General features: G+C 43.2%; 1 protein-coding gene across 1 annotated transcript in view; it reads left to right on the top strand.

The window, feature by feature from the left end:
- ADGRL3 (adhesion G protein-coupled receptor L3) overlaps positions 1-24,393 on the top strand; it is a 514,733-nt gene that overhangs the window by 353,980 nt on the left and 136,360 nt on the right. Inside the window, exon 9 of the mRNA XM_074866987.1 lies at positions 18,116-18,196. Coding sequence (XP_074723088.1) covers positions 18,116-18,196 — 81 coding nt within the window. The remainder of the gene's footprint in view (positions 1-18,115; positions 18,197-24,393) is intronic.

The following is a 24,393-nucleotide window of genomic DNA, read 5'->3' as shown; positions in this document are numbered from 1 at the left end:
AAGTACTATTGACAGCAAGTCGTGCACATTTTAGCTATATGTATATACGTGTGTGCGCGTGTGTATGTATAGATAGATATTTGCACATTGATTAGATATATTTGAAAAAGTAGGATTTGCAAGCTGGTTCAGTTGCCAAGGTGATTTAACTAAATACACATTTATTCTCATGGAAGACAGGGACATACTCAGTAGCTTTACAGACAGGGGAGGGTTTTTTCCCTCCTTGGATGAAGCTGTCCCAAGCAACGCACATGTTCTTATAGATACAAGCATTTGGTAGGCTTCCCTGATTCTATTCAGACATCAAGATGTTATGCAGACCTAATTAATTTGATTCCACACATCACTCCAGATACAATATAGGGGATTGATATATTTCTATCCCTTTACCTATTTTCCCTCCTGTAGGATCCTCTAGGCAAGACTAGGTGGGCTTTGGCAGAGTAGCAAAGGTTCTTGACTCTGTTGGACAACATCAGATGGCCAATACTAAGCTTAACAGGAAAGGAAAAAGGCCCAAACCAAAGTGGGGCAGCAAGACTCTGAGGGAATGGGCATTTTTCCTGAACTAGGTAGTTTTCCTGTGGTTTGCAGTGAAGCAAAGGCTCGGTCCTAACTCTGACACCATTAGACTGTCTTGATTTGCTAGGCAGTGGTTTCCAACCTCTGATGTTTCCAAGTACAGTCACTGCTTTGAAGAGGAGAGAGCATCAGCCTGATGGAAATTCAGAGACAGGTTTTCGCAGGCAGGAGAGGAGTCATCCAGGTGGCAAATGGGGACAATTGGGAAACCGCTGCTTTCAGCCTCCTCCTCTATTAAGGTTGAAGCTTATATCACCCTGGGGCTTAGATGAAGAAAACTGTACATTTATACTACAGCACACCAATGAACTGTCAATGGAAATTTTTTTTTTTTTTGGTTGGAAAATGTCCCATTGATATAAAATCAAAATGTTTGTGGGAACTGGTCCTTTTTTTGGCAGGAAAGTATCAAAACAAGCCTTTTGGATGCTGCTGTTGTCATCAAGAGTGTTCAATTGTTGTTATATTACAGTTTTATTGTTGCGTTTAACATAGAACATTTTAGTATGACCTAAGGGGAAAAAATAAGTTCTATGGAAATGAAAGATTTGGTGACCCTAGAGTCAACGTTGTTTCAAAGTCACAATCCTTTAGAAATTTTAGCACGTCACCATTTCCTTCAGAGGGCAGGTTTTTCTGACCAGCACTCATCTGGACTCACATTATGGTCCCTCAGCCCTGCCAGAGCAATGTAAAGCTCTTGTTGATTTGCGCCCTGTACCCTGGACTCGCTGCATTTTTAGACCAAGCAGAGAAACTGTGATTTAGCTACCTAGAGGGGATCTATCAAGGAATATTCCCTGCCCTTTCTAGTTGGGCCTATAGCTATTTTGTGGCTGTTTCATTCTCTACCCTTTTCCATAGCTCATAACTTTCCCCTGCAGGTGGCAAATGCTGGAAAATCTCAGCAGTCCTTGCTGAACTGACCAGAGAGAGTCTTAAGTTTGCAGATCGCTGTGTAGGAAGATCAGTCACACATCCTGCATTTTGCTTCGGGGGAAAAGGAGCAAGCGCACTAAGCAAATTACTGGGTGATTTATTTATTTGCAATTCTGGGATGGAATCTTTTATCTTCATAAATCTCATCTTAGGATAGGTATTGTAACTATGCCCAGTGGTGATACATTTGTCTATATAAAAATCAATGCCTTAACTGTGCATAGGGAGAAAACCTTCGTGTTTCACCCTAGCTGCATTTGGTATCCAAACTTAACTAGGATTGTCCAGTGTTTAGTTACGTACTAAGATGTAGCTGTGTGCTTCATCTGTATTGCTAGATGCAGGGGCTGAGATTCAGCTACAGGCTTGCATGGAGGGATTGGCATTTAGCGGGGAGTGCATCATGTGCCAGATTTTGTGATGGTTGGGTGCATCACACTAACAACAAATCAGCAAGAGGAGCTGAGATGTGCATGATGTGGTTGAAAATGTCAAATGCCACAAGTAGAGGCATGACAGAAAGGTGGCCAGCAGAGCTAACTGTGAATATGGCCTTTTTTATGAGGCCATAGTTTGTTGCAGAGCTAAGCACAGATGACTTTGGTTAAAAATTAGCCTTGGTGCCTTTCCAGGGTATCTCTCTGAATGAGAGTCAGGGATGGATCCAGGCCCTGCATCTTCCTGAGCTTGTCTGAATTTTTTTCTGAATTTCCTGCTTTCCTAGGAGCACAGACTTGCTTTTCCACTTGATGTCGTGGGGCCCTCCTCCTCCAGCTGCACTGTCTCCTGAATGCTTAGATGCTCACTGTTTTCTGGCTAAGTCATAGTTTAGACGGTTGTGATGTTTTCTCATTTCATTGCACCCCACAGTAAGCTTATCACCTGCTCTTTTCTGTTTGTATTAGTGCTGTATTGATAGTATTTTAAATTGAATTCTGGACCTTTGTTTTGAAACTGGGAGATGTGGACCAGATCAAAAAGGGTTTGCTGGCGTCAAAGTATGTCTACACAATTGCTATCTGACAGCATCCTATGCTTTGGTTATAAGTACTGATCAGTTCTGATGTTTCCAGTACATTAGTTTATCTGAGACAATTTTCTTAGCTAAAATTTGAGCAGCAGGACCGCTGACCTCAGATGACCCTAATTTCTTCATCTTGGAGGCATCCTACTCAATAGGAGATTGTTATAGATGAGATTGATGAAATTTTGGCAGGTGATCATCAACTTGGGGAGATTATGATAGAATTGCTAAATTCTCCTTTGTCCTGTGCCCACTGAAAATGTAAGATGCATCAGTTCACTGAATCATATTATTTTAGTTCAGAAAAGCATCTGAACAGGCTGAACTTTATCAACGGGGCTGAAGACCCTTACTAGCTTCTAGAGGTCAAAGGGAAACGTCAGGTATCTGCTTGTCCTCGCATCTCTCCCTTTTAGCCCAGCTGCCTCTGGTGAAGAAGCCTACTGACAACTGAGAGAGGAGGCCAGCTCAGATGAGGATTGTTGCTAGCAGTCCATCACTGTGTTGCAAATCCCTGTGTTGTATCAGAAATCACTGTGAAGTGTCAATTTTTGCCTCCCTGCACAATGGCTTCTTCCCAGCTGAATGCCATTCATTACCATTTATATCTCCAGTCTTGTCCCTCTCCAAGGGCCGGATCCACAACTCAAACGGAAAGACACAGCCTTGCTGAAGGCAGTGAAGTTGCAGCCATTTGCACCACCTAAAGATTTGGCCATTTGTCTTGAAACTGGCTTATCATCTCCGCAACCCCAGGGCATGTTGCTCCTTGCTTGCTTAATTGCCAGTTTAATCAAAACCTGACGTGCTGTTTCAAATATGATTTCTCCCGCTGAACAACTCAAGCTGTCACAGCGTTTCTGTGCATGTGTCTGGTGTACACCATGAATAGCTAAAACGTATGGCTCTATTTTGTGATGCCATGAATCCAAGCAGACTTGAGCTGTCCAGGCGCTGTGGTGGCTGTTTAACGATGTTCCCGTTCCCAGTGTATCATTAACCTCCTTGTGGGAGGTTATCCCCAGCAGAGCTAGTAGGACAGAGCACAGGAGCGCTCATCTGCGCCAGTGCAAGGTCCAGAAGCCTGACTTTGTTACCAGATTTCTGGAGGTTTGGACATCTGGGGCTATATTCTGCTTTCTTCATTTTCTAAATGCCACACCAAAAATACGAATTTTCAAAAAGGCAATCTCTACATTTTGCTCTCTCAAGTAAAACTTAAGGGCTGTCAACTCTAGTGACCATGTTGTTGAGCTCAGTGATGGTTTTTCCAGAGCCTCAGCCCCTGTGATTGCAGGATTTTCAGTTCTGTTTAGAAGTACAAAAGTCTTCTTGCATTTCTATGCAGAAAGAGAAGCTTTAAAACACAGTTCCTGAAGACTTTGAGGCACAGCAAGGAACATCCTAAATCCATAATATTTATTATTTCTTGTGGGCTTTATTCACTTTTCGCTTAAAAGTCCTAGGATGTAATCTCAGAATTTGAGGGTGTCTCTCCTGGCTTGTACATGCTTGAGGTTGACAGTGAAATGTCTTCCCAGCACCGGCTTTTGATCAATGTCATTTCAAGCACCTGACAAACTGAGGCTTTTTCACAGGTTGTTTTTTTTCTGGTTCTCCTGGGAGCTCTAAGCTTGTTCCGGTCATTTGTAACCTTTGTAATCAGCTTCACTGAGGCACCTGGAGAAAACCTGCTTCCCTGCTCAACCAGCTTGTAAAGCAGAAGGTGTAGGTATTTGCCCTCAATTCACAGCACAGATATTTTATTGCCCTCTGCTTTTTCTTGCAGTTGCTCCCTTCTTTTGGTCTCACACCTTAATAAAATCTTCCAGTGGTTTTTAAACCTCTGCTTATCCTGAACAGAAAGCTGCCTTTGTGTCAAGTAACAGGCAGTTTGCAATCTGGCCTCTCATCTGCATGAAACTAATTGCAGATTTTTGGCTGGCTTCTTACAAAGGAAAAGTTTTCAGAGGACTTTCTCCCTGAACATAGCGAGACAGGATCAGATGCCAGGGTCTCCAACCTGCTGTGAAGGTAAGTCTTGTCCATTTTGTAGATGTGTCAGCATTTTTTTAAATTTTTTTTTTTTTAGGGAACTTTTCTCCCCCATTTACTGTCCCTCTTTGCTTCTGTTTGATTTGCCTGGAAATAACAACAGCATGATTCCTCAAATCCTGTAACTTGAGAATAAACCCCCATCTCTAATTAAGTCACCCCTGGAGGGAAGGACAATGAAAGCTTGAACTCCTGCACAAAGAACTTGCCTGTGCAAAGGAGCTTAAACTCTGAAATAGTAGACTGGCACAGAGAGCAGCCCAGCCACCTTCCTCAGTGGCATTCCCCTCCACCTGCAGAGGCTGGAGAAAGGAGGTAGACTTGGCTGAGGCTTGCCCAGGGTTCAGCTCATTTGTTTTAGGACCAATGGCTGGTGTTAGAAAGGTGAGTTTATGCTGCTCTGAAGGTGTCAATGCCACAGTGGGGTCATACCAGATATTTTTTTTTTAATCTCTTTTTTTTATTTATTTTCTTTAAGCAGATTGTGCTGCTCCAAGAATCCCTCTGCAGCAAGTGGGCTCATTTGCAATACAGGTTACTGAAAGCTAAATACTATCTTCTATCAAATTCTTGTGTACACACAATTCTTGCTGCAGTGGTCACTGAGCCATTCAACCAATGTTACTTCAATTGAAACTATCATGTCAATCAGAGCTGGAATGGCTGATATTATTGAGACTGCATATTCAATCCCAAGGAGCCGACCCAGAAATCATACCTCCCTTTCAGTGGCACCAAGCCACTAAATTCTATTAGATATAACCCTAAACAAGATGGATTAAACAGAGCTGCTCTGTCCTTTCCCTGATCCAGAGAAGACAAGCGTGTATCTATCCTGGGCTCCTCAGCAAAAAGGTAGTTATTACTGTTGCTCAGGATGAAGCTAATTCTTTAAAAGTTGTGAATCCTATGTCGTTCAGATACCTAGTCAGAAATACTGGCATTTCTTCTTCCTTGCTTGGGTTGCAGGAGAGTGAAGGAGAAGCTTCATGTCACTGACAGAGGCCTTGTTGGCTAGAGAATTGGAGCTTGAATTTGTCAGTTCTTCAATGAAAAGATCATTTAAGAAACCCAAATGCAAGGTTAAGGGTTAGCCTGTTAGAGGAAGTTCAGCTTGAGATAGTGGTCAGGGCTAGTATTTGTGAATATGTAAATCTCTACATTCATTAAAGCAGCTAAGGGGTTGTAGCTCTGAAAGGAAAAAAATATTTCTCTTGCATTGGGGTGTTTCAGAGGTGATGAAATATAGGACTAAGGACAATTTGAATATTGTCTGTTGCAAAGGAAAATATTCAGAACTAAAACTGCCCATTAATTTTACAGCAGCATATTTCACTGCAAAGAGCAGGAACCTGAGGCAGAAGGAGCTGAAAGCATTTTCAACTGAGCTGAAATACACCACCTTTTGGGTGTCCTTTTCAGACCCCGTGATGTCATTTTCAGTCATGCTGTGTGTCTCCTGTAATCCTTTTTGAGGCCAGACAGACACATCAGAAACAATGTAAGCGTAACATGCCTCTTCGCCCTGCATGTATGTAGCTAGGTCAATGGGATCAGGAAATTTGTCTGTGCCTTGGGACCCTTGCCCCAGTGCTGGCAAGACAGAGCAGTGCCCTTGCAGACCTGTCTGCAGCCCTTGTGGAGGACAGGCATCCAGTGTGACTCATACGGTGCGAAGGAGGCTCAGGCGAGAATTCATATGTATTATTCAAGAAGTACCAATCAGGATCTTATTGTTCTAGGCAGCGTGCAGACTTATAATCAAAACTGTCATCCAAAGGACTACAGTAACATCGTGGGAACCAAGATAAGAATAGTCCAGAGGCAGGCTTGAAGGGCCATAAAGAATTTAGGTCCCAAATAGAGAATATCTGATACTGAAAAACTGATATTTGACCTTGTATGAAACATCTGGTCTGTAGAATTATGTTTAATGTATAGACCCATATTCTGCACATGGTTATTTTGGAATGAGTGAGCTTGTGCAGTTTCTGAACCATTGCAAACTTTTCAGTCCCTGGCTGTGTAGAAATAAGTGTAGGACAGCAGCATGAAGGGAACAGATGGTGGAACCACCTGTGTCGTTCCTGGCTTTGTGAAACAATGAAAAGGGACACGGTGACGTTTGTAAAGTCGATAGTTGACTTCACCAAAACTAAAATTGGTAAGCTACAGACTTCAAACCTGTTTGAATCTATAAACCAGCAATGCTGCTGCATGGGTCCTAAAAAAAAAATAATAATAAAAAACCATTAGCCACATTGAGCATGGGTTCCCCCAGCTGAGTTTACAGCAGGTAGATAAAGAGAAAAAATAAACAATCATCACCGTGTTTTGACACTTAGCAAGACAGCAGTCCATCAAGTTGTAAAGTTGTGTTATGTGCAAAGGTGAAAAGAATGCAAAACCAACACAGCCCCAACTTGTCTTTGCAAGGCATTTTTGGGCTGCTTGCCACTGCTTCACCTTATAGGACTGGGGATTTCTGGAGTTTCCAATCGAAGTGATAGAAAGAGATGCTCTTTTACTGACTGTGACAGGAGCACGCTTAATCTTTGCTATAAAGCAGTAAGAGTGCTTCAAGGATTTGACCGTCAAAAATGGTATTCAAAATTGTCACTGATGCGGAAAGGTTACAGATATATTCACAGCTAGGGACAAGGTTTAAAAATGCTTAGATTTCACTTTCTTTGGGCTGAGGAAGAGGGAGATGATTCCTAATGATTATTGAAAAAAATCCCGGTAAGGTTTTCTTCGGATGGCTGATCCAGCAGCTTGCCTGTTATTGACATTGAAGATAAACTCAGGCCTAAAAGCTCTGCTTCCTATGCTGTTAGTGTCTGCACCAAAAATGTATTGACTCTGCCCTTGCCGGCAGTCAGAAAGTCCATATGCAGTTCCTATATGTGATTTACAAAAACTGTTGTATTCAGATCCTCTATCCATATGCAATGGGGAGTTGAGAGAGACTTTTGAGACCTTTCTCTCGCAGGTTTCTCCATTCAGCTAGGTTAGTGATGAAGAGTACAGCAAAAGTAGGTGATCTCCCTTCTTCTCCCCCTTCTCTGAGATTGAACGGAGAACATGGATTCTTTAGGAGGCTTTTGATTAAGAAAGAAAACATGAAAACAGAGAGGAAGTCTGTCAGAGTTGGATCAATTTGCCCAAACAGCTCAGTTTTTCAGCTGACAGCATTTTAGCACTCAGAGGGGAGTTGTCAAAATCCCTCTACAGGCAGCCATGTCCTTCATGCTGAGACATACCTTGTATTATCTCAAAAAGAAAGAAGTAAAGAAAAAAGAAAGAAAGAAGATGAGGTGGCTTAGATTACTGTTCTTTTAGGTCATGGAGAAAATACCCTTATTTCATTTTTTCATCAAATAACATAGTGTTAATCTCATTTACTGCTTGATCACTCACTTTGGGATGGAGTTTATCCACTCTTGCAGGGACTCTGCACCGCAGCTGAAGCTTGGCAGCAATCTGAAAGCAGAGCCAGGCAGGCTGTGCTGTCTGTCTCAAGGCTCCTATTGCAGATCAAAATAAGTGATTAATGAAGTTAGGGTGCACTGACCTGCTTGGAAAACAAATTTCTCATTTCTTTGCACTTCTTTAATGAGAGCGGTTGATAAAAATACCTGTAATGATGAAGACTGCTTTAATGCTTTATTGTCTGGCAGTCCTTTCTGAGCTGCAGTGAGGAATAGTCACAGAAACCCATGGAAGATAGGAGTTAAGGTTTGTGTGGTATGTGGTCATGTGGCTATGGAAGGTGGAGTTCATTAAGTGGGAGAAGAGGATGCACTTTGGGTGCCAGAGAAGCAGTCCCATGTGCTGAAATTGTTTCTTGGAGGCTTGCAATCATGAGTTCCTGGAGAGGGACTTGTCTGATGTAGAAGGTGAGTGGAGGTGAGGTCTCACTTGCTTTGGAGGTGACAGAGGAGAGAGGATCGCAGCAGAGGTATAGGTAGTACCAGGGAGGTGCAACATGGGGATGGAGACCATGCTACACACGCAGAGACATACAGGCTGGAAAATAGAGTCAGAATTGGAGGGCACATCTGCTATAGGCTGTCACAAATGGAGGAGGGTGGGAATGACAAATTCTCGGACCACATCTCACAATATTTGAAACCACAAGACACTTCAATTACTATCTCCGGGCTGATGACTCAGATCTACCTGTCTGCTTTGGACGTGTCTCCTATCACGTAATCCAGCATCTGAGCTGATTTCTCTGACAACCCGCCTGGATGCTTTGCCACTGAAATTTAAGCTCACCATGGCGAGAGCTACTGCCCGATTTCTTCTTTTCCCCCACTGCTCCCCTTTCTGGGTGAACAAGAGCAGCACAGAAAGACAGGACTGTGTCCCAAGTTCTGCCCGCAAGGAGTAAGCGTGCTGTAACACATTTGGCTTTCATTAAAACCCTTGACCTGGAGTTGTGAGACGTAGATCTCTAAATTATGCTGGCAGGTGGATTAAAAGCTGTCTGAAAGGCAGTGAATAAAGGATGCAATTGGTTGGAGTCTCCCTGGGGCAAGGAGAGAGTCTGGTGTGGGGATGCAGGGGACGTCCAGATACAATGCCACTACTGTTCCCAGGTGCGGTTTTATGTTACGGTTAAACTGATAGCTGTCCACATCCCACCCCTGGCTCTTTTATTCTTGCCCTTTCCTTTGCATCAGATCTGGCACTGCCGCCACGGCAGCCTGAATTGGTTCTGCTCATTGAGCCAGTAGAAAAGTAGTAATTATTGTTTTCAGTGGATCGTTTTCCATCAGATCAGCTCTAGCTCACTCTGTGCTTGCCTTAATTGCGAGATCTGCTGCAAGGAAGGGGATGGAAACGCCTGGCCATATCCCAGGGGAGGGAAGACCACTGTGAAATGGGTTAGCTTTAACACGAAGCTACACCCTTGGTTAAGAGTGCCCAGCTAAGAGAGATGGGGGAGACAAGAAACATGGGCAATAGTGAGAGCACAGCAATGGGGAAAAAATAAGCCAAAAACATCTCAGGCAGGGGGGCAGCAGGATTCCAACCCCCACCCTGTCCCCCAAGAAAGGGAAAACAAAGGTGAAATCTTTTGATAGCAAGGTCTGCTGAGAGGGAGTGGTGGGCAGCCCTGAGGAGATACCTTTCAAAACAACATAAGGAACAATTTTGCCTCTGCAGGAGATGAACTGGATGGCTTTGGCTAGGTTTCCCCTGAAAAGGTCCTCCTGACTTCTCCATCCCAAGTCTTTTCAGGCTCATCTGAGGCAGAACAGGCTGGGCTTGACCCACTAAGGCAGTTGGAAACGTCCTGCTTGACTTTTGGGACAAGAACAGAGTAAGGACGGCAGGAGCTGGCACAGCACTCTTCGTATCAGATTAAATCTTTGAGAGGTGGCCAAGAAAACCTTCCTGGGCTTTGCTGTATTCACTGTTGCAAAATGCACTCTGGGTGCTTTGTGGTTACTGATATTTGTCATCTGCCCCAGGGCTCTGAGGACTGCATTGCTCCAAATCCCTCGGTCTCCTCTGCACCAAAATCACTCTCTTCCTCCCCCCTGTTTTCCAGTGCAGGTGACTGGTAAATTGTATTTCATAGCACACCAAGCACATCTGGGAGGGGAAGAATAATATGATGTGTCGTGTTTCTTTAGCCTTCTGGGCAAGCTTTCAGGGAGCAAAGCTCAAAAAATGTGCAGCCCTGCAGGTCAGCTCCCTGCCTCAGGCATGGGGAAAGCCAGACCTGGATATGGCCTTCCTCCATGTGCTGCTGTATGAGGGGAAGATAGGAGGTCTTTAACATTGTTTAATTATAATGGCACATGTGAAATATTTTCTGGTTTTTTTTCTCTGTCTTCCTCCCTGGCCCTTATACCAGGCGCTCTCATACTGCAGGGTAAATTCTGGAGCAAGTGCTGGAGGATGCAGAGCATCGCTAAAGCCAAGGTGCTGCTAAATCAAATGTTTTAAGTCCTTAACAGAGGGGTGAGGTTCATCTAAACAGGAACTAGAAATTACAGTGTTTGCCCAGCAAAACAAGGAATCTCAGTGTGACTTGAAGAAGCTTCTTCGTCTCTGACTTCAGCTGGGACATGAGCCCTAAGTGCTCCTTTGAAAATATGCAGTTGCCACTAATGAAAAGCCTCCAGTTGCTTTAGCTACTATAATAGGCAGGTTTTAACCCATTCCTTTGGCATTATTTTGGTCCTTATTTTTGCCTGTAATTCAAACATAGCCTAGGCCCTCCTGGATAATGACTGTCACGTGAGGGCAGTTTGGTCTATTTTGATTTCCTTTGTCTTATGGTCAAGGCTGTTTGTTGTGACAGATTCAAAGCAGTAATAGCACATCCTTTGAAAAGACTAGTCCATTTTATCATGCTTTCTGCTCTCACAAGCACACTGCCAGGCACTGCTTTTGGATTTGCATTTACTCTAAAACACGAGATGCATGTGTGACAAAGACTTAGCCAAATGTCTCCTCAGCTCACCCTCTCCCTGTATCCTTTATCGAGGTTTCTGCCTCAGCTCCAAGGTTTTCTTCACTTCTGGCAGCCCTGGTGGCTGAGCCTGCAGGTTGCTTTGGTCAGTACTGGGGAACTCAGCCACAGCTTGGGACAGGGAGGTGAAAACCCACCTCTTGACCCCTCTCTTTGGAAGGCAGAGAAGCAAAATGCATATATCAAAACAGGTTTTTAGTTAAAAAAAAAGAAAAAGGCAGAGTCCTGCATGTCCTACACTCAGACTTTAAATTACACCTGTAAAATAAGATGCATGAGCACACAATATTGACATTTGGAAGAGCTGCTATTATATACATTTTATGACCTCTTCAAAAGCAACGTACGGTTAAACAACATACAGAGTTGCAATATTATAATTTTGCTCCTGTCAAGAACAGTATGGGAAAAGAAACATTTGCTTGTTATGCTGGCTTTACACAGGAGCCTTTCCTCGGCGTGGATTGTAGGCTCTCTGTCAATGCCTGTTGAGGCTGCCGGTTTCAGTAACCTCCATTTTCAGAAGGCAGCCATGACCAGGAGCCAGCAATCCCTCCACACGCAGCCACATTTGCAGGTACCCTCCTTTTCCTGATGCACTTGCTTTAAGCGTGCAATGGTTCCTGGTGTGAAATACAAGAGGCAAAATGGCAAGAGAGCATAGATAATGTAGTAGGGGAGCATCCTTTGGAAAAGAGGGTTTTTGTGTATTCAGAGGCATGTACATCTTCAGGGGAAGGACAGGGAAATAACCCTGGGAGGGAGAGAAGAAGAGGGAGCAGGTGAGTTACTGCTACCCTAAGGAGTTAAAAGGGCAGTGAAAGAGAGAGAGGTACAGATGAAAGAGAGATACTCCATAAAAGTCCATGAATAAATGAAGCACTGGACAGAATCAGTGCTACCTCTGACATGTCTGAGTTAAGGAATGGCTTTGTAAAAGCTTTATTTAAAAAGAAAGCTTTTAATGCGAAATGGTAAAGGGTGGGCAGTGAGGAAATGATGTTTTGTAAAGATAGTCATTGGTGAAAGGCAGAAAAAAAGGCTGCTGGAAGAAGTCTGAATATATGGCGAGTAATAGGTCTGAATGAAATTTGTTTAATGACATGTTGAAAGAGTTTGTTAGCAAACCTAGCAGCTTTTTAATTTATCTTTCCATATGTTTTTATATATGCCTACATATTATTGAGTTCAAAAAGATCCATGAGTAGAGAAAAAAGGATCAAAAAAAGGTACTAATTTTGGAAATTAAAGAGGATGAGAGTGATGATCCTGGAACTTGCAATCCAACAAAGTAGAATATAGTCTACATTTAGATAATAAATTAGATTTTTGAAAAAATCCCATTAACAGTTAGAAGATTACAGAAATGTGGCCAAAAAGTAATGTTGTTCTTTACAGATCAGATCATCACAGACAAATTGGACTGCTTTCAAAAATGGAATTTTTCAGTTCCATGGAAAAAAAGGCCACAGCATACAAAGTATACTTTATCTTTAAAGATATTAGTAAAATTGTCAGTATGTTTTCCAAGACTTTTCCTTAAAATATATATTCAGAGTACCTAGTGTGTGCCCATCTCATTGTTATTAAAAAAAAATTTATATGAAGAACTGAAATCAAAGTCTCAGAAATCGATGTGCAGTTTCATGGTTATTAACTTAACTCATTAGTGATCCAAGCGAGTGGGCAAACAGAATGAGGAATTAAGTCCATGGAGGTGGCTGTGTTTGGAGGTGCTGACAACAAGGGGTATAGGAGAGGCGGTACATGGGAGCACCAGGTCGTTAGAGGTACAAGCACAAAATTAAATTAAATCCTCTGTATGAAATGCTAGCTAGGCTAAGAAGGATCTTGAGAACTGGTGAGCCTGTGGAAGACAAATACATACCAAAAGAGGCTGGAAAATGGGTGGAAAACTGAGCAAGATATGCACTCTGACATGGCAGCAAAAAAATGTGTTGCAGTGATCGCCCCCGAGGACAGTAAAGAAAGGGGACTCTCCCCAATGAGACAAACAGTTTGAAGCATGTTTGTTTAAAAAATGTATCTCCTGGTCGCTTCTCATTGCTGCTGCTGGAGCTGGGTCAGGCACGGCGGAGAACTGCAGTTCAGATGCACAACTGTCCATGTCCACCATGGTACGATGGGCACTGAGCAAAGAAGCAATAGGAGAAATTGAGGACCAGCCATTTTTGATTTTAGTTATCTTTATGTCATTGCCAGTGCCAGAGCTTTAGCAGACAAGTCATCAGATGTTTAGGAGGTCTCTCATCAGATATATTAAAAAGGTTTATTTTTCATCCAGTAAATGTTGATATTCTTTCTCTTTGCTTTTGGGGGTTTGAATCTTCCAGTCTTAAGTTTCCTATCCAGTTTTTTCTGTAACTGCCCAGTAAAATCTCAGGGATAAAATGAGCAAAGGCCGGGCAGAAAGGTTTTCTATGTGCATACATGACAATATGAGTTGTGCTCTAGAAAAATCAAATTTCACGGGCACTGGAAACTTGACATAAGGTCAGGAGGGAGGTCTGCCCTGTTACATGCTACAAACAGTGGGTACGTTTCCAAAAAAGGATTGGGGGAAGTGTTTTTAGTAGATAAACAGATGAGACTACTTTGCTGCTACTTTCCTTGGTTAGTCCATGCATTTGCAGATTTTTTTCTGTAGTTTTATATTGTGGCATCTGTAGATGACTAAATCACTTAGGGGCAGATTTTTGAAGATGTGTGAATGTTTATTTTCTGTCTGTGTGCATCCAGATCCCTTTAAAAAAAAAAAAAAATCCCTTAGGCCAAGCTATTATGTTTCATTCAGCCTTCACAAAACATTATCTTTGCTCTTCTAAGTTACTGGCTTTTTAAAATGTGTTGCATCTCTCATGTGTCAGGCCTGAAAAGAATGGCCAGCCAGGCACTTTCTAATCTGCAAGCATCTCCCCTATTTCATCTACCTGAGGAAGGTCGTGTCACCAGGTAGACTTTCAAGGTCATATCTACATTTTGCTCCCAAAAATCACTGCTATCAAACATGCTGCTTTTCCCAGTGCCACAGCACGTGCATATGTCCTGGCTACTATGGATGCCATATGTCTGGCCTCACTGAGAGAGGGGGCATGAGCAGAAGACACATCCATGTCACATTTGCTGTTTGCCCCATCTCACCTGCGACAGTTTTGACATTTATGCGGTGTTGGCCAGACCTGAATCCCTGTGGTATGATACAAAATAAACAGACAAGAACTGACCCACAGTTGTCTTCCAGCTTTAACCCTTGTTGCCCATTGCTCCTCTTGCCCTGCTGTTGCCGCTCACAGGGAGCCATGGCCATCGGCTATGTTGGTGGCCAGACCTCACCAGCAAGAGGAATAAGGGCAATGGAGCCCAACCTCAGTGATTAGATACAAAATTGGCAACTTCATCGCACGTTACTTTGATGATTACATTTGATTGCTGTTTACTTTTTTACCTGGAAGCTGGCTGTAGAAACACCAGATGGTTATAGTCAGGGTGGGATTTGGAGAAGGCCGTGCAAGCTGTTATGTTACAAGCCATGCTCAACTTTCATGAGCAACAGACACATCTTGACCTTTGGTATTTTGTCAGAAGCCATCCTTTTTTTTTTTTCCTATTTTTTTAAATAGCTAAAAACTGAGACAATTATTTAAAGAGGTGCAGTTATTTCTGGAGCATCCTGCAAAATTTGGAAAAGACCTGACAGCGGCCATTTCTTCTCCTATAGGCACAGGTACCAGGCCAGTATTGGTTAGCATGTGGGCAGCTATTCAGGTTGAAGAGCAGTCAATCAAATAGGCTCATGGTTTAATAGATGGGCGGATAGAAATGAAAGCCTGACAGCTGGAGAGATGGTCACACAGGCAAGGGAGGCCATGTCCCACCTCCCGGTGCTGCACTGTTGTCAGCTCAGACCCAATATGCAGAAAAAACAGCTGAAGAACTGGATGATTTGGAGAGGGAGGTGTTGAGTGTTTCTGCCATCTCTTTTTTCCATTAAGGCTTTCACACTCCCCTTTTCAAGTGTTTCTCTGCAGTAGTGGGAGCTGAAAAGAGGGAGATTGGAGTCACTCATTCCTAGAGCTGGAGTGTGAAGTAAGCATCTGAAACTGCAAAATTCACACAAAAGGGACTGGGAATTGGCGTCACTTGGCAAAACTTGACCTGTAGGTCTTTGAGACTGACTTGAGCTGCACCAGTGATATCAGCCTCAAAATCTTGCATAGGTTCAATGAATAAAATTGTGGTTTTTTTTTTAATGGAGTCAGTAGCAAAACTTGTAATAGTGTTAAAGCCAGAAGGACCATTGTTTTTATCCTCTAGTTTGTCCTCCTGACTTCTCCATGTTTTCTCCATGTGTCTGTACCAGTCCCATTGCTAGGGCTCACTTCAGGCAACCCACCCTTGCCTCCCTTCTCTCAACCCTCTCAGATGTCACTGTTGTCAGTAATAGTAAAACCAAAGAAAAACTGGTTCTCTTGGTTAACAAGAATGTCTACAAAGTATCTTATTCCTAAATGTGTAATTGGGGGCCGCAGATAACGGTAGAGAGCCTTTGTTCCTCATATGGGAAGACTGATGAGTTTAAGCTGGCATTCATGCAGAGAAAATAAAGCACAACAATTGTTTGCATTGCTTTTTTATAGAGAGAATATTAAAATCCAAAATTTGATTTATTAGCATTGCAAGAGCATACAGTCTAACAGAAGTCAAATTTGATATTTTTTTGGAAGTAGCGTGTTTTGCATCAACAGCAAGTAGATAAAAGCTTTCTGCAACTTGTTTCATTTATCACAAGAGAGCATTTGATGCTACTGCTTCCTCCATATTAAGTAAAAGCTTTTATAAAACATTCATAAACTTCCATAGTTATTACTGAATTGTAATGAATGTCTAAACAAACTCAGATGTTTTGTAGTCTTTCATATACTGTGCATGTACCTTCTTCACTCCAGCCTATCCCTTTAAGCCTGCAGAATCATTCTTTTTTGTATTTGGGATCACTTGGTCCCAAGACCAGGTGATAAAAAAACTAAACAAAAACAAAACCAAACCATGTGCTAGCAATGTTCCCATAGGGCAAAAAAGGCCACCAGCTTCCTGGGCTGCATTAGGCAGAGCATTGCCAGCAGGTCGAGGCAGGTGATCCTGCCCCGCTGCTCAGTGCTGGTGAGACATACCTGGGTGTCGGGTCCAGTGCTGGGCTACCCAGTACGAGAGAGACAGGGACTTACTGGAGCCAGTCCAGCAAAGAGCCACAATGATGATTAAGGGGTTGAAGCTTCTCTGGGTGGGGAGAGGCTGAGAGAGCTGGGACTGTCCGGCCTGGACCAGATGTGGTCCAGGGGATCTTACTGATATGTATAAGTACCCGATGGGGGGGAAATAAAGAAGATGGAGCCAGGCTCTTCTTAGAGGCACCCAGTGACAGGACAAGAAGCACAAATTGAAATATGGGAAATGACACTTAAATGTCAGAAAAAAACTTTTTCTTTTCTTGTGAGCGTGGCCAAGCACTGGTATAGTTTGTCCAGATCAGTTGTGGAGGCTCCATCCTTGGAGATACTAAAAATCAGACTGGACACTTGCCATGGGCTCTTGTTGCCTTTGGGCTGGACTGCATGATTTCCGGAGCTCCCTACCAACTTCAGCTGTTTTATGTTTCAGTGGTATCTTTGATGCAGCAAATGGGGAGCCTGTCCTATGGTTATAAGGGCACTGATCCTGCACATTGAGCAGCTTGGAGTCAGAGCAGACCATCTGCCCTTTCTGCTGCAGAACCAAGAGCTATTAAATGATGACTTGTGCTCACTAATGACATCAAATGGATTTTTAACATGTAAACGAGAAGGGGAAAGCGGGGTAACTCGTTATTAACTATGGGTTTGCCTGAAGCAAATTTCCCATGTTAAAGCACTTAAAAGCAAATATAGAATTTATGATGTGTCAGTAGATTTTAAACCTGAATAACGTCCAGTTGTTGTAATGGCTAATAATGCAAATTATCTGAGTCAGCCTCAGCATAAAGTGATAAATATATCCTGCCCATTCAGACACACTTCTTTTTTTTTCCCCTTTCCCATTAATATTTTATCCCCCTGAAGAGATATTTTCAACATATAATGTGCACCAGCATACTGCGCTCGTGGTATTCCTGGATGTCATTACAAAGAAGTCCAAAGACTGTACCGCTGCTCCGCTGTCTGTGACGCTAGCTTGGAAATTGCTTGGAGCAACAACAGCAAGTGTCAACAGGGAGCTGTATTAATTATTTGGAATGTGTCTCATAAGAGGAATCAACTGCTTTTATTGCAGCACGAATATTACTTGAAACGGGAAGGTTACTCTAACTGTTATCGTAATCTATGTGTCATTAACTTTCCATGTTTAGAAAAAGAGATTAACAACCCTGTAAATTGTTACAGTAAATAGATGAATTATAACAACATGTTTTTATTATAAATGGAAGTTTCTAGGTATAGTTACCTCCAAATTACTGGAGAAGAATTGAGTCTTTAGCAGCTAGGAAACTGCATGGTGGTAAAAGCGATACTGAGCTCTGCAAACTGATATCTGCGTCTTCTGCAGGTGGGAAAAACAGATGCAGTTGTACTTCATACCATGCTTCCTTCAAAAATTGCTTGCTTTACTCTTTAGAGTGAGATTAACAGATTGAATGGGCTTGCATGAAATCAGTTGTCTTCTGTGGCATATGGCCTTTTAAGAGAACAGCGTGCAAAATGTACATGGTAGTGGGAAAGCAGGTATAACTAAAATTCAGCATAGTACCCATGTCTGCGTGGAAAAAGCAAAACAAATGAGAGTGTTTTCAACTTTTCATCAGGTGTCTCCACAAAATGGAAGTTCATTGTGAAAAATGCACAATAGAACAAAATATTTACAAACCTGTTTTGAATCCAGTGCCATAAAAATGCTGTATGCGTAATTATAGCCCTAATAGATCTCTGTAGGAAACAGCAGAACTTAAAACACTTATTTGTCCACAGGGCAGGCTCACCATGGGCAGGTTTCCTACATTGCCCCACCGATCCATCTCGATTCGGATCTGGAGAGACCGCCATCCAAGGGTGAGTCAGTGATGCAGTCTCCATGCACGTGCATTGCGAACCAGCCATAGCCGTGAGTTCATATCATTCATTTGTTCATAGAGCTTCCATGGTAAAGTTACCACCCTCCATACAAGGACACTCTCAGGAGCAAATTAATTCCTGCAAGAGAGCTGTATGAGAGATGACCATGTCCCACATGCCCCATTACGTAGCTTTGAACATACCATTTTCTTCACAAACTGTTTTGCTCTTCCCACTAGTTTACTTCTGCAGGGACGGGTATACCTTAGGTCCTGCCCTCTGCCTCCCTCCTTTCCTTCCTAAAGGCAGCACACAGGCACAGGGGACTGCTGGCAGGATGCAAAAAGGCAGATTTCACTTGCCCCTTAGGTGAGTAAGGGTACAGAAGTGGTAGTGTGGTGGTTCAGGCCTGGATTCAATCCGTGTTGCTGTTGCTCGAATTTTTTTCTAGAGCTGATGAGGAGACATGTTTGCTCTAGAGGATGACTCAAATTTTACATGAGCTGGTTGCCCTTGGGAGCAATGCTAGTAGCTGATACGTATGGAGTGAGGCCAGAATAGCCCTGCTAAGATAGGTGCCTCTCTTGAATGGTGCAAATAAAGTGGTATGAATGTGATTTCTCTACCCCATTTGGAGGATCGCTCTCTGGCTGTGTTGTGATGAACCCCCAGTGTTGCCCCAGTGTCCTGGGAAAATGGGCTTGGCCCCCGAGCAAGCATCCAGGCTGGTGCACCTCCCTTACACCTCCCTTGGCTCCTTTTAATTAGGTTGTCAATATTCGGGTAGGATATCAAAATGACCAGTTTGTCCTTCTTGGAATGGGTAATAGCAAAGCTAAAATCAAACAGGTATATGAAGGGATTTCTTGGTCAGCTCCAGAAATGTGTATGGACATCAAACACAGGGAATGTTGTGGAAAAAGAGAAGGGGAGGAAGAGGACAGCCAAAGCGTGTTAGCAGGGAGATACACTATAGCCTAGATGGGGTTTTTCCTTCACCCTACTCTCCAAAGGGTGCTACAGTGGCAGAAGGGGTACAGGATTGACCTCTGTAGTGATTGTCGCCATTCTGCCCAAACACTGTAAGGCTGCAAGTATGTGGTTTTGTGTGCACATGTTTCTCTTAAGTGCTCACGATTGAAAAATGTAACGTGTTAATGAAAGATTAATCTGGATAGGCGCACTGTCATTATGTGGTATGAAGAAAGCTGTCTTCTAAACTCACTTTGTTATCCGTCTCTGATAATCTGGGAGACAGAAAAACCTTTGTGTCCGTGAATTGCAGCTGCAACTTCAAACCCTGCTCCTCCAAATGGCCCAAGGACTTTGTGTGCTAAATGAAAGCATAATGTTAATGTTCTTGGCGTGAAAGGCTCCCTTAGTTTTGAGTGAGCTTTTCCACCAGCATCCATGTGGCTAGATCTGTAACTTGATCAGTAAATGTTTGCTGGGTTTTTTCCCTTTTTAAGTGTGAATGTGTGTTTTCTTAGCTGATGCAGTAACAAAAACTAAGGAATTGACTCTTGCTGCACAGAAGCAGCCTCAGTATTATTATTCCTTAGTGGGTTCTCTTGCATCTCTGCAAGATGCAACCATATGCTGGGTGGTGGAGCTTGGTTGTGAGGATGCTGGATTCATACTCCTCTCTCTAAATCTGGTCTTGTTGTGAGTCAGGCTGGTCATGTACATCTGCTGGCAGTCTGCAACCTCCATTCAGCTTTGAGTGAACTACCGTGAGATTTGACATGTGCATTTGAGATCATCAGCTTATTCTAAGCCACTTGACAACCTCCAGTTCTGTGGTAAAATTTAGTACGTTGCTTTATAGCAGAGCACTCCAGTAAGGCAGAGAAAGTTACAACTTCCGGGACCTTCTTGCTTTGTCTTTGATGTTGGATGTGATGATTCAGAGCTTCGTTAGAATAGGTCAATGTAAATCCTTGCTGTGGAGTCTGCAGCAGCCTATGGAAGACTCACGGACACTGGAACAGCAGCAGCCAAAGAAGCTATGCCTTGCTTTCTCCAAGATAAGAGCTAAAGACTGCCAGAAACTTCAGTGATCTGCCGTTCGTGAGGGCATAGCTACCTCTGCAAGATGAATGGCATTGCCACTAGGAGCAGGGCAAAGTGGGTCAGGAAGAAAGGTTGCAGCACTTGCAGAGAAGCTAAAATGGAGTTTATCCAACATGAACTGCTACATTAACTGCATCCACTAGGGCTTCCACCCCCCCCACCCCAGTTGAGAGATCTTAAAGAAAGGGCTGCTCAGGGTGAAAGGACTGATATTACTGCTGCTACATACTGGTGAAAGGACTTGAATCCCTTGTGTAACTTAATAGGAGAGGGCCAGGGAGGCAGCCAGATCTGAAGGCATCAGACTATTAGCTGGTGACTAGGGGATGTTAAAAACATAGTAATTGGTACTGTCTCCTGGGGGAAGAGCAAGGTTTTCCTCTGGCCCTGGGATCTGGGACGTGTAGCTCTACTTATGCATCTGTTGACTCATTTTCAGCCTCAGTGCCCAAAATCCATTAGAGTGTTGTAATAAATAATTTTTTTTCTAAGTATGTGAGGGTTATGAAGTTTTTTTGTTTAGTAGCGTTTTCTGACACCTTAGGACATGCTCAGGTCATGTTCCAAACTTCATCCCATAAGCACAAGAGCTGTTTTAAACAGAGGCAAAAGCACCACATTTCCAATAGCTGGAACTCTTTAAAAAGAAGAGCAGCATTATGACAGTCATCATAAACCACTAATGCTTTTGGCTGTTGCTTTGATGCTCTTTATTTCCCTTCTGCATTCCCCCTCGCACTGAGCTGAACACCAGGTGCAGGTCAATGTTGCACTTAGTGTGGCAAAAAGAAACCACTGGACAATTTTAATTGTAATAAATGTAAATAGAGCCAGGGTAGGGATATAAAAGCATCTTTCCTTCCTGTATTATTAAAAAACAATACAGCTTTAGTGCTCCAGTAGGTCTACGCAGTTGCAATTCTCATATGGCAGATTTATTTGTAACTGCCTCTTCCTTCTCCTTTTTAAAAATTTTATCACTGGTGACATTTACACACATTGTTTATGCATGCAGGGCATTTTTACCTGCCTTGCAGAGTCCTGGTGCTAGTAGTGAATAGAGTATAAACTCCAGTAGTTTACTAGTACATTAGTGTCATCATGCATTACAGGGTAATTACTCTGAACCACTGCTCTGTACAGTAACACAGTAATGACACTGTAAATCACTTAATAGAAATGAGGCCCTGAATCAGCATTTTTTATGAAGATACTTCTTGTTTCCCCACCCCCTTTTTAATTTGAGGGTGCTTTAAAATTACTTCCCATTAACCATTATTTATACACTTCCTCTCAGTCTAATGATCCGGACGTGATTACATGATTTTTACACAACTGTTTACACCATCCATATGCAGAATAATTTCAGGGGTAGCAGAGACCTCTGGTTGTGATCTCATAGACTTAATATTAAACCTGTGTTTAAAAATGGAATGCTGGTTACTGACAGTAGCAAAGAGTTTCATAGATGAAGGTGATGCTGATACTCTGGCTTAGAACAGGATTTTATGGAATTATCATATATAGCAATAAATTAAATTTAGTGTTTGGACTCAAGTTCTGCCAGGTACTAAAACAGCAAATAAATGAATTAAACTCACTGAATCCACACACTAAAACTATATAGAAGCAGATTTTAGCGTATATGTGGAATCATATTAAACGTGAAATATATGCCAGGTGTTTAAAGCTAGGCAGTCTGAGGAGCTCTCCTCCCCTGTTGAACTAGTGTTTTGCAAAGGTTTCCTTGAAAGTTGAAGCTCAGGGAGTAGTTGTCTTGGAGATTGATACGCTTGAAGTCAATGCATTTCCAAAACATGAATTGATAAGCAAAACTGTGTGTTGGTCCCCAGTTCTAGAAATAAACAGCAAATAGAGGAGGGATGGGACGTTCTCACCCTCTGTGCAGATTTCTCTAGCCAGGGAGGTTGTTTTGGCCCCAGTTAAGGCACTGTGGGTTTTTTTTCCTGTAAACCTCAGTTGTGAGATTCAGCCTCCATAGATGCAGAATCTCTCGCTACCACTCAGGAAGCATGACAGGGAGTCAAGCCAGAGGTTTTGCTGGTTTTCCCTCCTGTCTGCTCCAGCTCAGTGGCATGTCCCTTTGTGCTTTCTTCCTTCAAAAGCTGGATCCATTCTGCCATTTTTCTCCCCCTTTGAATTTGCAATGCCAGCGGGAGAATTGTTCCTGAACGTCAGCAGCACTGCAAAGTCTTATTACCAAAAATAGACCAGGTTTTTGGATACACACATTCTGGGTCTTTTTTTCCCTTTTCTCTCCCAAAGGTCGCAGAAGGGGTCGATGGCTTTGCAGATGATGTGGGAGGATTTGACAGCTGGACCCATTGCACAGCCCAGGTCCTCCTTACCAGGTCCAGAGAAAAGGGACCACTGGGCAGCGAGGCCCAGTGGCACTCCTTGCCTTAATTCAAGCTGACACACAGGGTCATGCATCCCATGCTCGCCAGGCCCTGAGACACCAGCTCTCCTTCCTCTCACTCCCTGGGTTCAGTGCTGCAAGAAAGGTGCTCTTCAGGAGTCCCTGCTCTGAACCGATGGTGGCCAGACAACTCCTGTTTCCAGGTTTTTTCATTTTCTGCCTGAGTTCCCTGGGAAAGCCATTCCCTCAGCTCAAGAGTCCTTTACAGTGTCCTGCTGCTTGTCTCCCATGTCCCGCTTTTACTTATCCTGCTCCTTCCCTTTAGAGTTAGTTACAGCTATATGTTTCCAGCTTCTTAGGGCGATATTATTTTCCTGCCATCCTTCATGTGGGAGAGTCCAAGGGAGAGGCTAATTCGATGTCTTTGAGTCAAGACAGGACCATGCACTGGATGCTGGTTGTGGTCCCCCATGCTCGGGATCCTCATTCTCTTTTTTCCCTATGTAATGCTGAAGTGCTATATAGTGTTCTGCTTTTCCTCAGTCATGTACAGAGTTTTCTTCTTTGCTTTTGCTCAGCTTTTTTTTCCCAAATATGACTGCTCTCAGGGCTTCCCCTTCACGACTGCGCTGAGCCCACCAAAGGATCTCACTCCCTCCGACATGGCGTGTGAGTGGTCATTGCAGCAAGCCAACAACACACATGCAATATTTTCTCATCACATGTGGCTTTCCAGGCAAGCAGAGTGTATAAGGCATGCAGGTAACTGGTGTTGCACCTGTCGGATGACTGTTCAGCGTACCTGCACAGCCAGTGGAAAGGTTTTGCAATGACTATAAGCTTTGCATGTACTGTGAATTTTCAGCTGCCTTGTTTAGAAGAAGTCTGCACAGATTTGTTTGTTGGGTTGCTTTGCTGTTTGTTTCTTTTTCATTTGAACTTTGCTTTTTGTCATGATGGGCAAGTTCATTTGAAGCCCTCAGCCTCCAGTCTGGAGATGAGTCTTCCAACAGCTCAGCATGGCAACAGGGTGGGTTTTGGGCAGTGTGGTAGGTGCGCACGCAGAAATGCTTTACCAGGTATGGAGCTTGTTTGAGTTGTGAAGACGGTGGAGGGGTGAGCTCAGATACAAGGATGCATAGCTTTTCTCAGTCTTGTCCAGAGCTCTCCAAAAATCTGTCGTTGTGGCTCAGATCCGTACCAAAGCATTCACCTTCCTAGACTACACTGACTTCCCTGAAGCAGGCAGCTGCTTTGAATGTGGGCCATGCTCCGTATTTATTAATTCCTCATTAGGTAGCATGGGTGGTGATAACTAGTATCATAGCTGGAGTAGCCAGAGCTCCTGGAAATCTTGCAGCCAGCCTGCAGTCCTCCTGTTTGCTTGTTATCATCAGCGAGGTCCCACTTTATGTCCTGTAGCTATCCATAGTCAGAAAGAGTTAATTGCATGCCATTCGCCGTTTTATTTTTTACTATGGTGTTGAACTGTTGCTCTTATTTCTTTGGAATGTGTGTTTTCATTGCAGAGGGGCACCTCAGGGCATTGCTGTTTATTTATAAGATAACAACATTCACTCTAGCAGAAAGCTGGGAGCTAACAAAGTCTCTCAAGGAGGAGTGCTAAATCCTGTATGGTGGTGGGAACTGTTCACAGTATTTACACCTGAAAATATTTAAGGATTTTGAGGAGCGGGGGGAACAGTCTGAGTGATGTTTAACACCGTTTCCATTATTCCTA

This window comes from Strix uralensis, chromosome 4, assembly GCF_047716275.1.
Source record: "Strix uralensis isolate ZFMK-TIS-50842 chromosome 4, bStrUra1, whole genome shotgun sequence".
NCBI lineage: Eukaryota > Metazoa > Chordata > Aves > Strigiformes > Strigidae > Strix > Strix uralensis.
The sequence above is the reverse complement of the archived record's forward strand: the minus strand, read 5'-3'. Positions and strand labels throughout refer to the sequence as shown.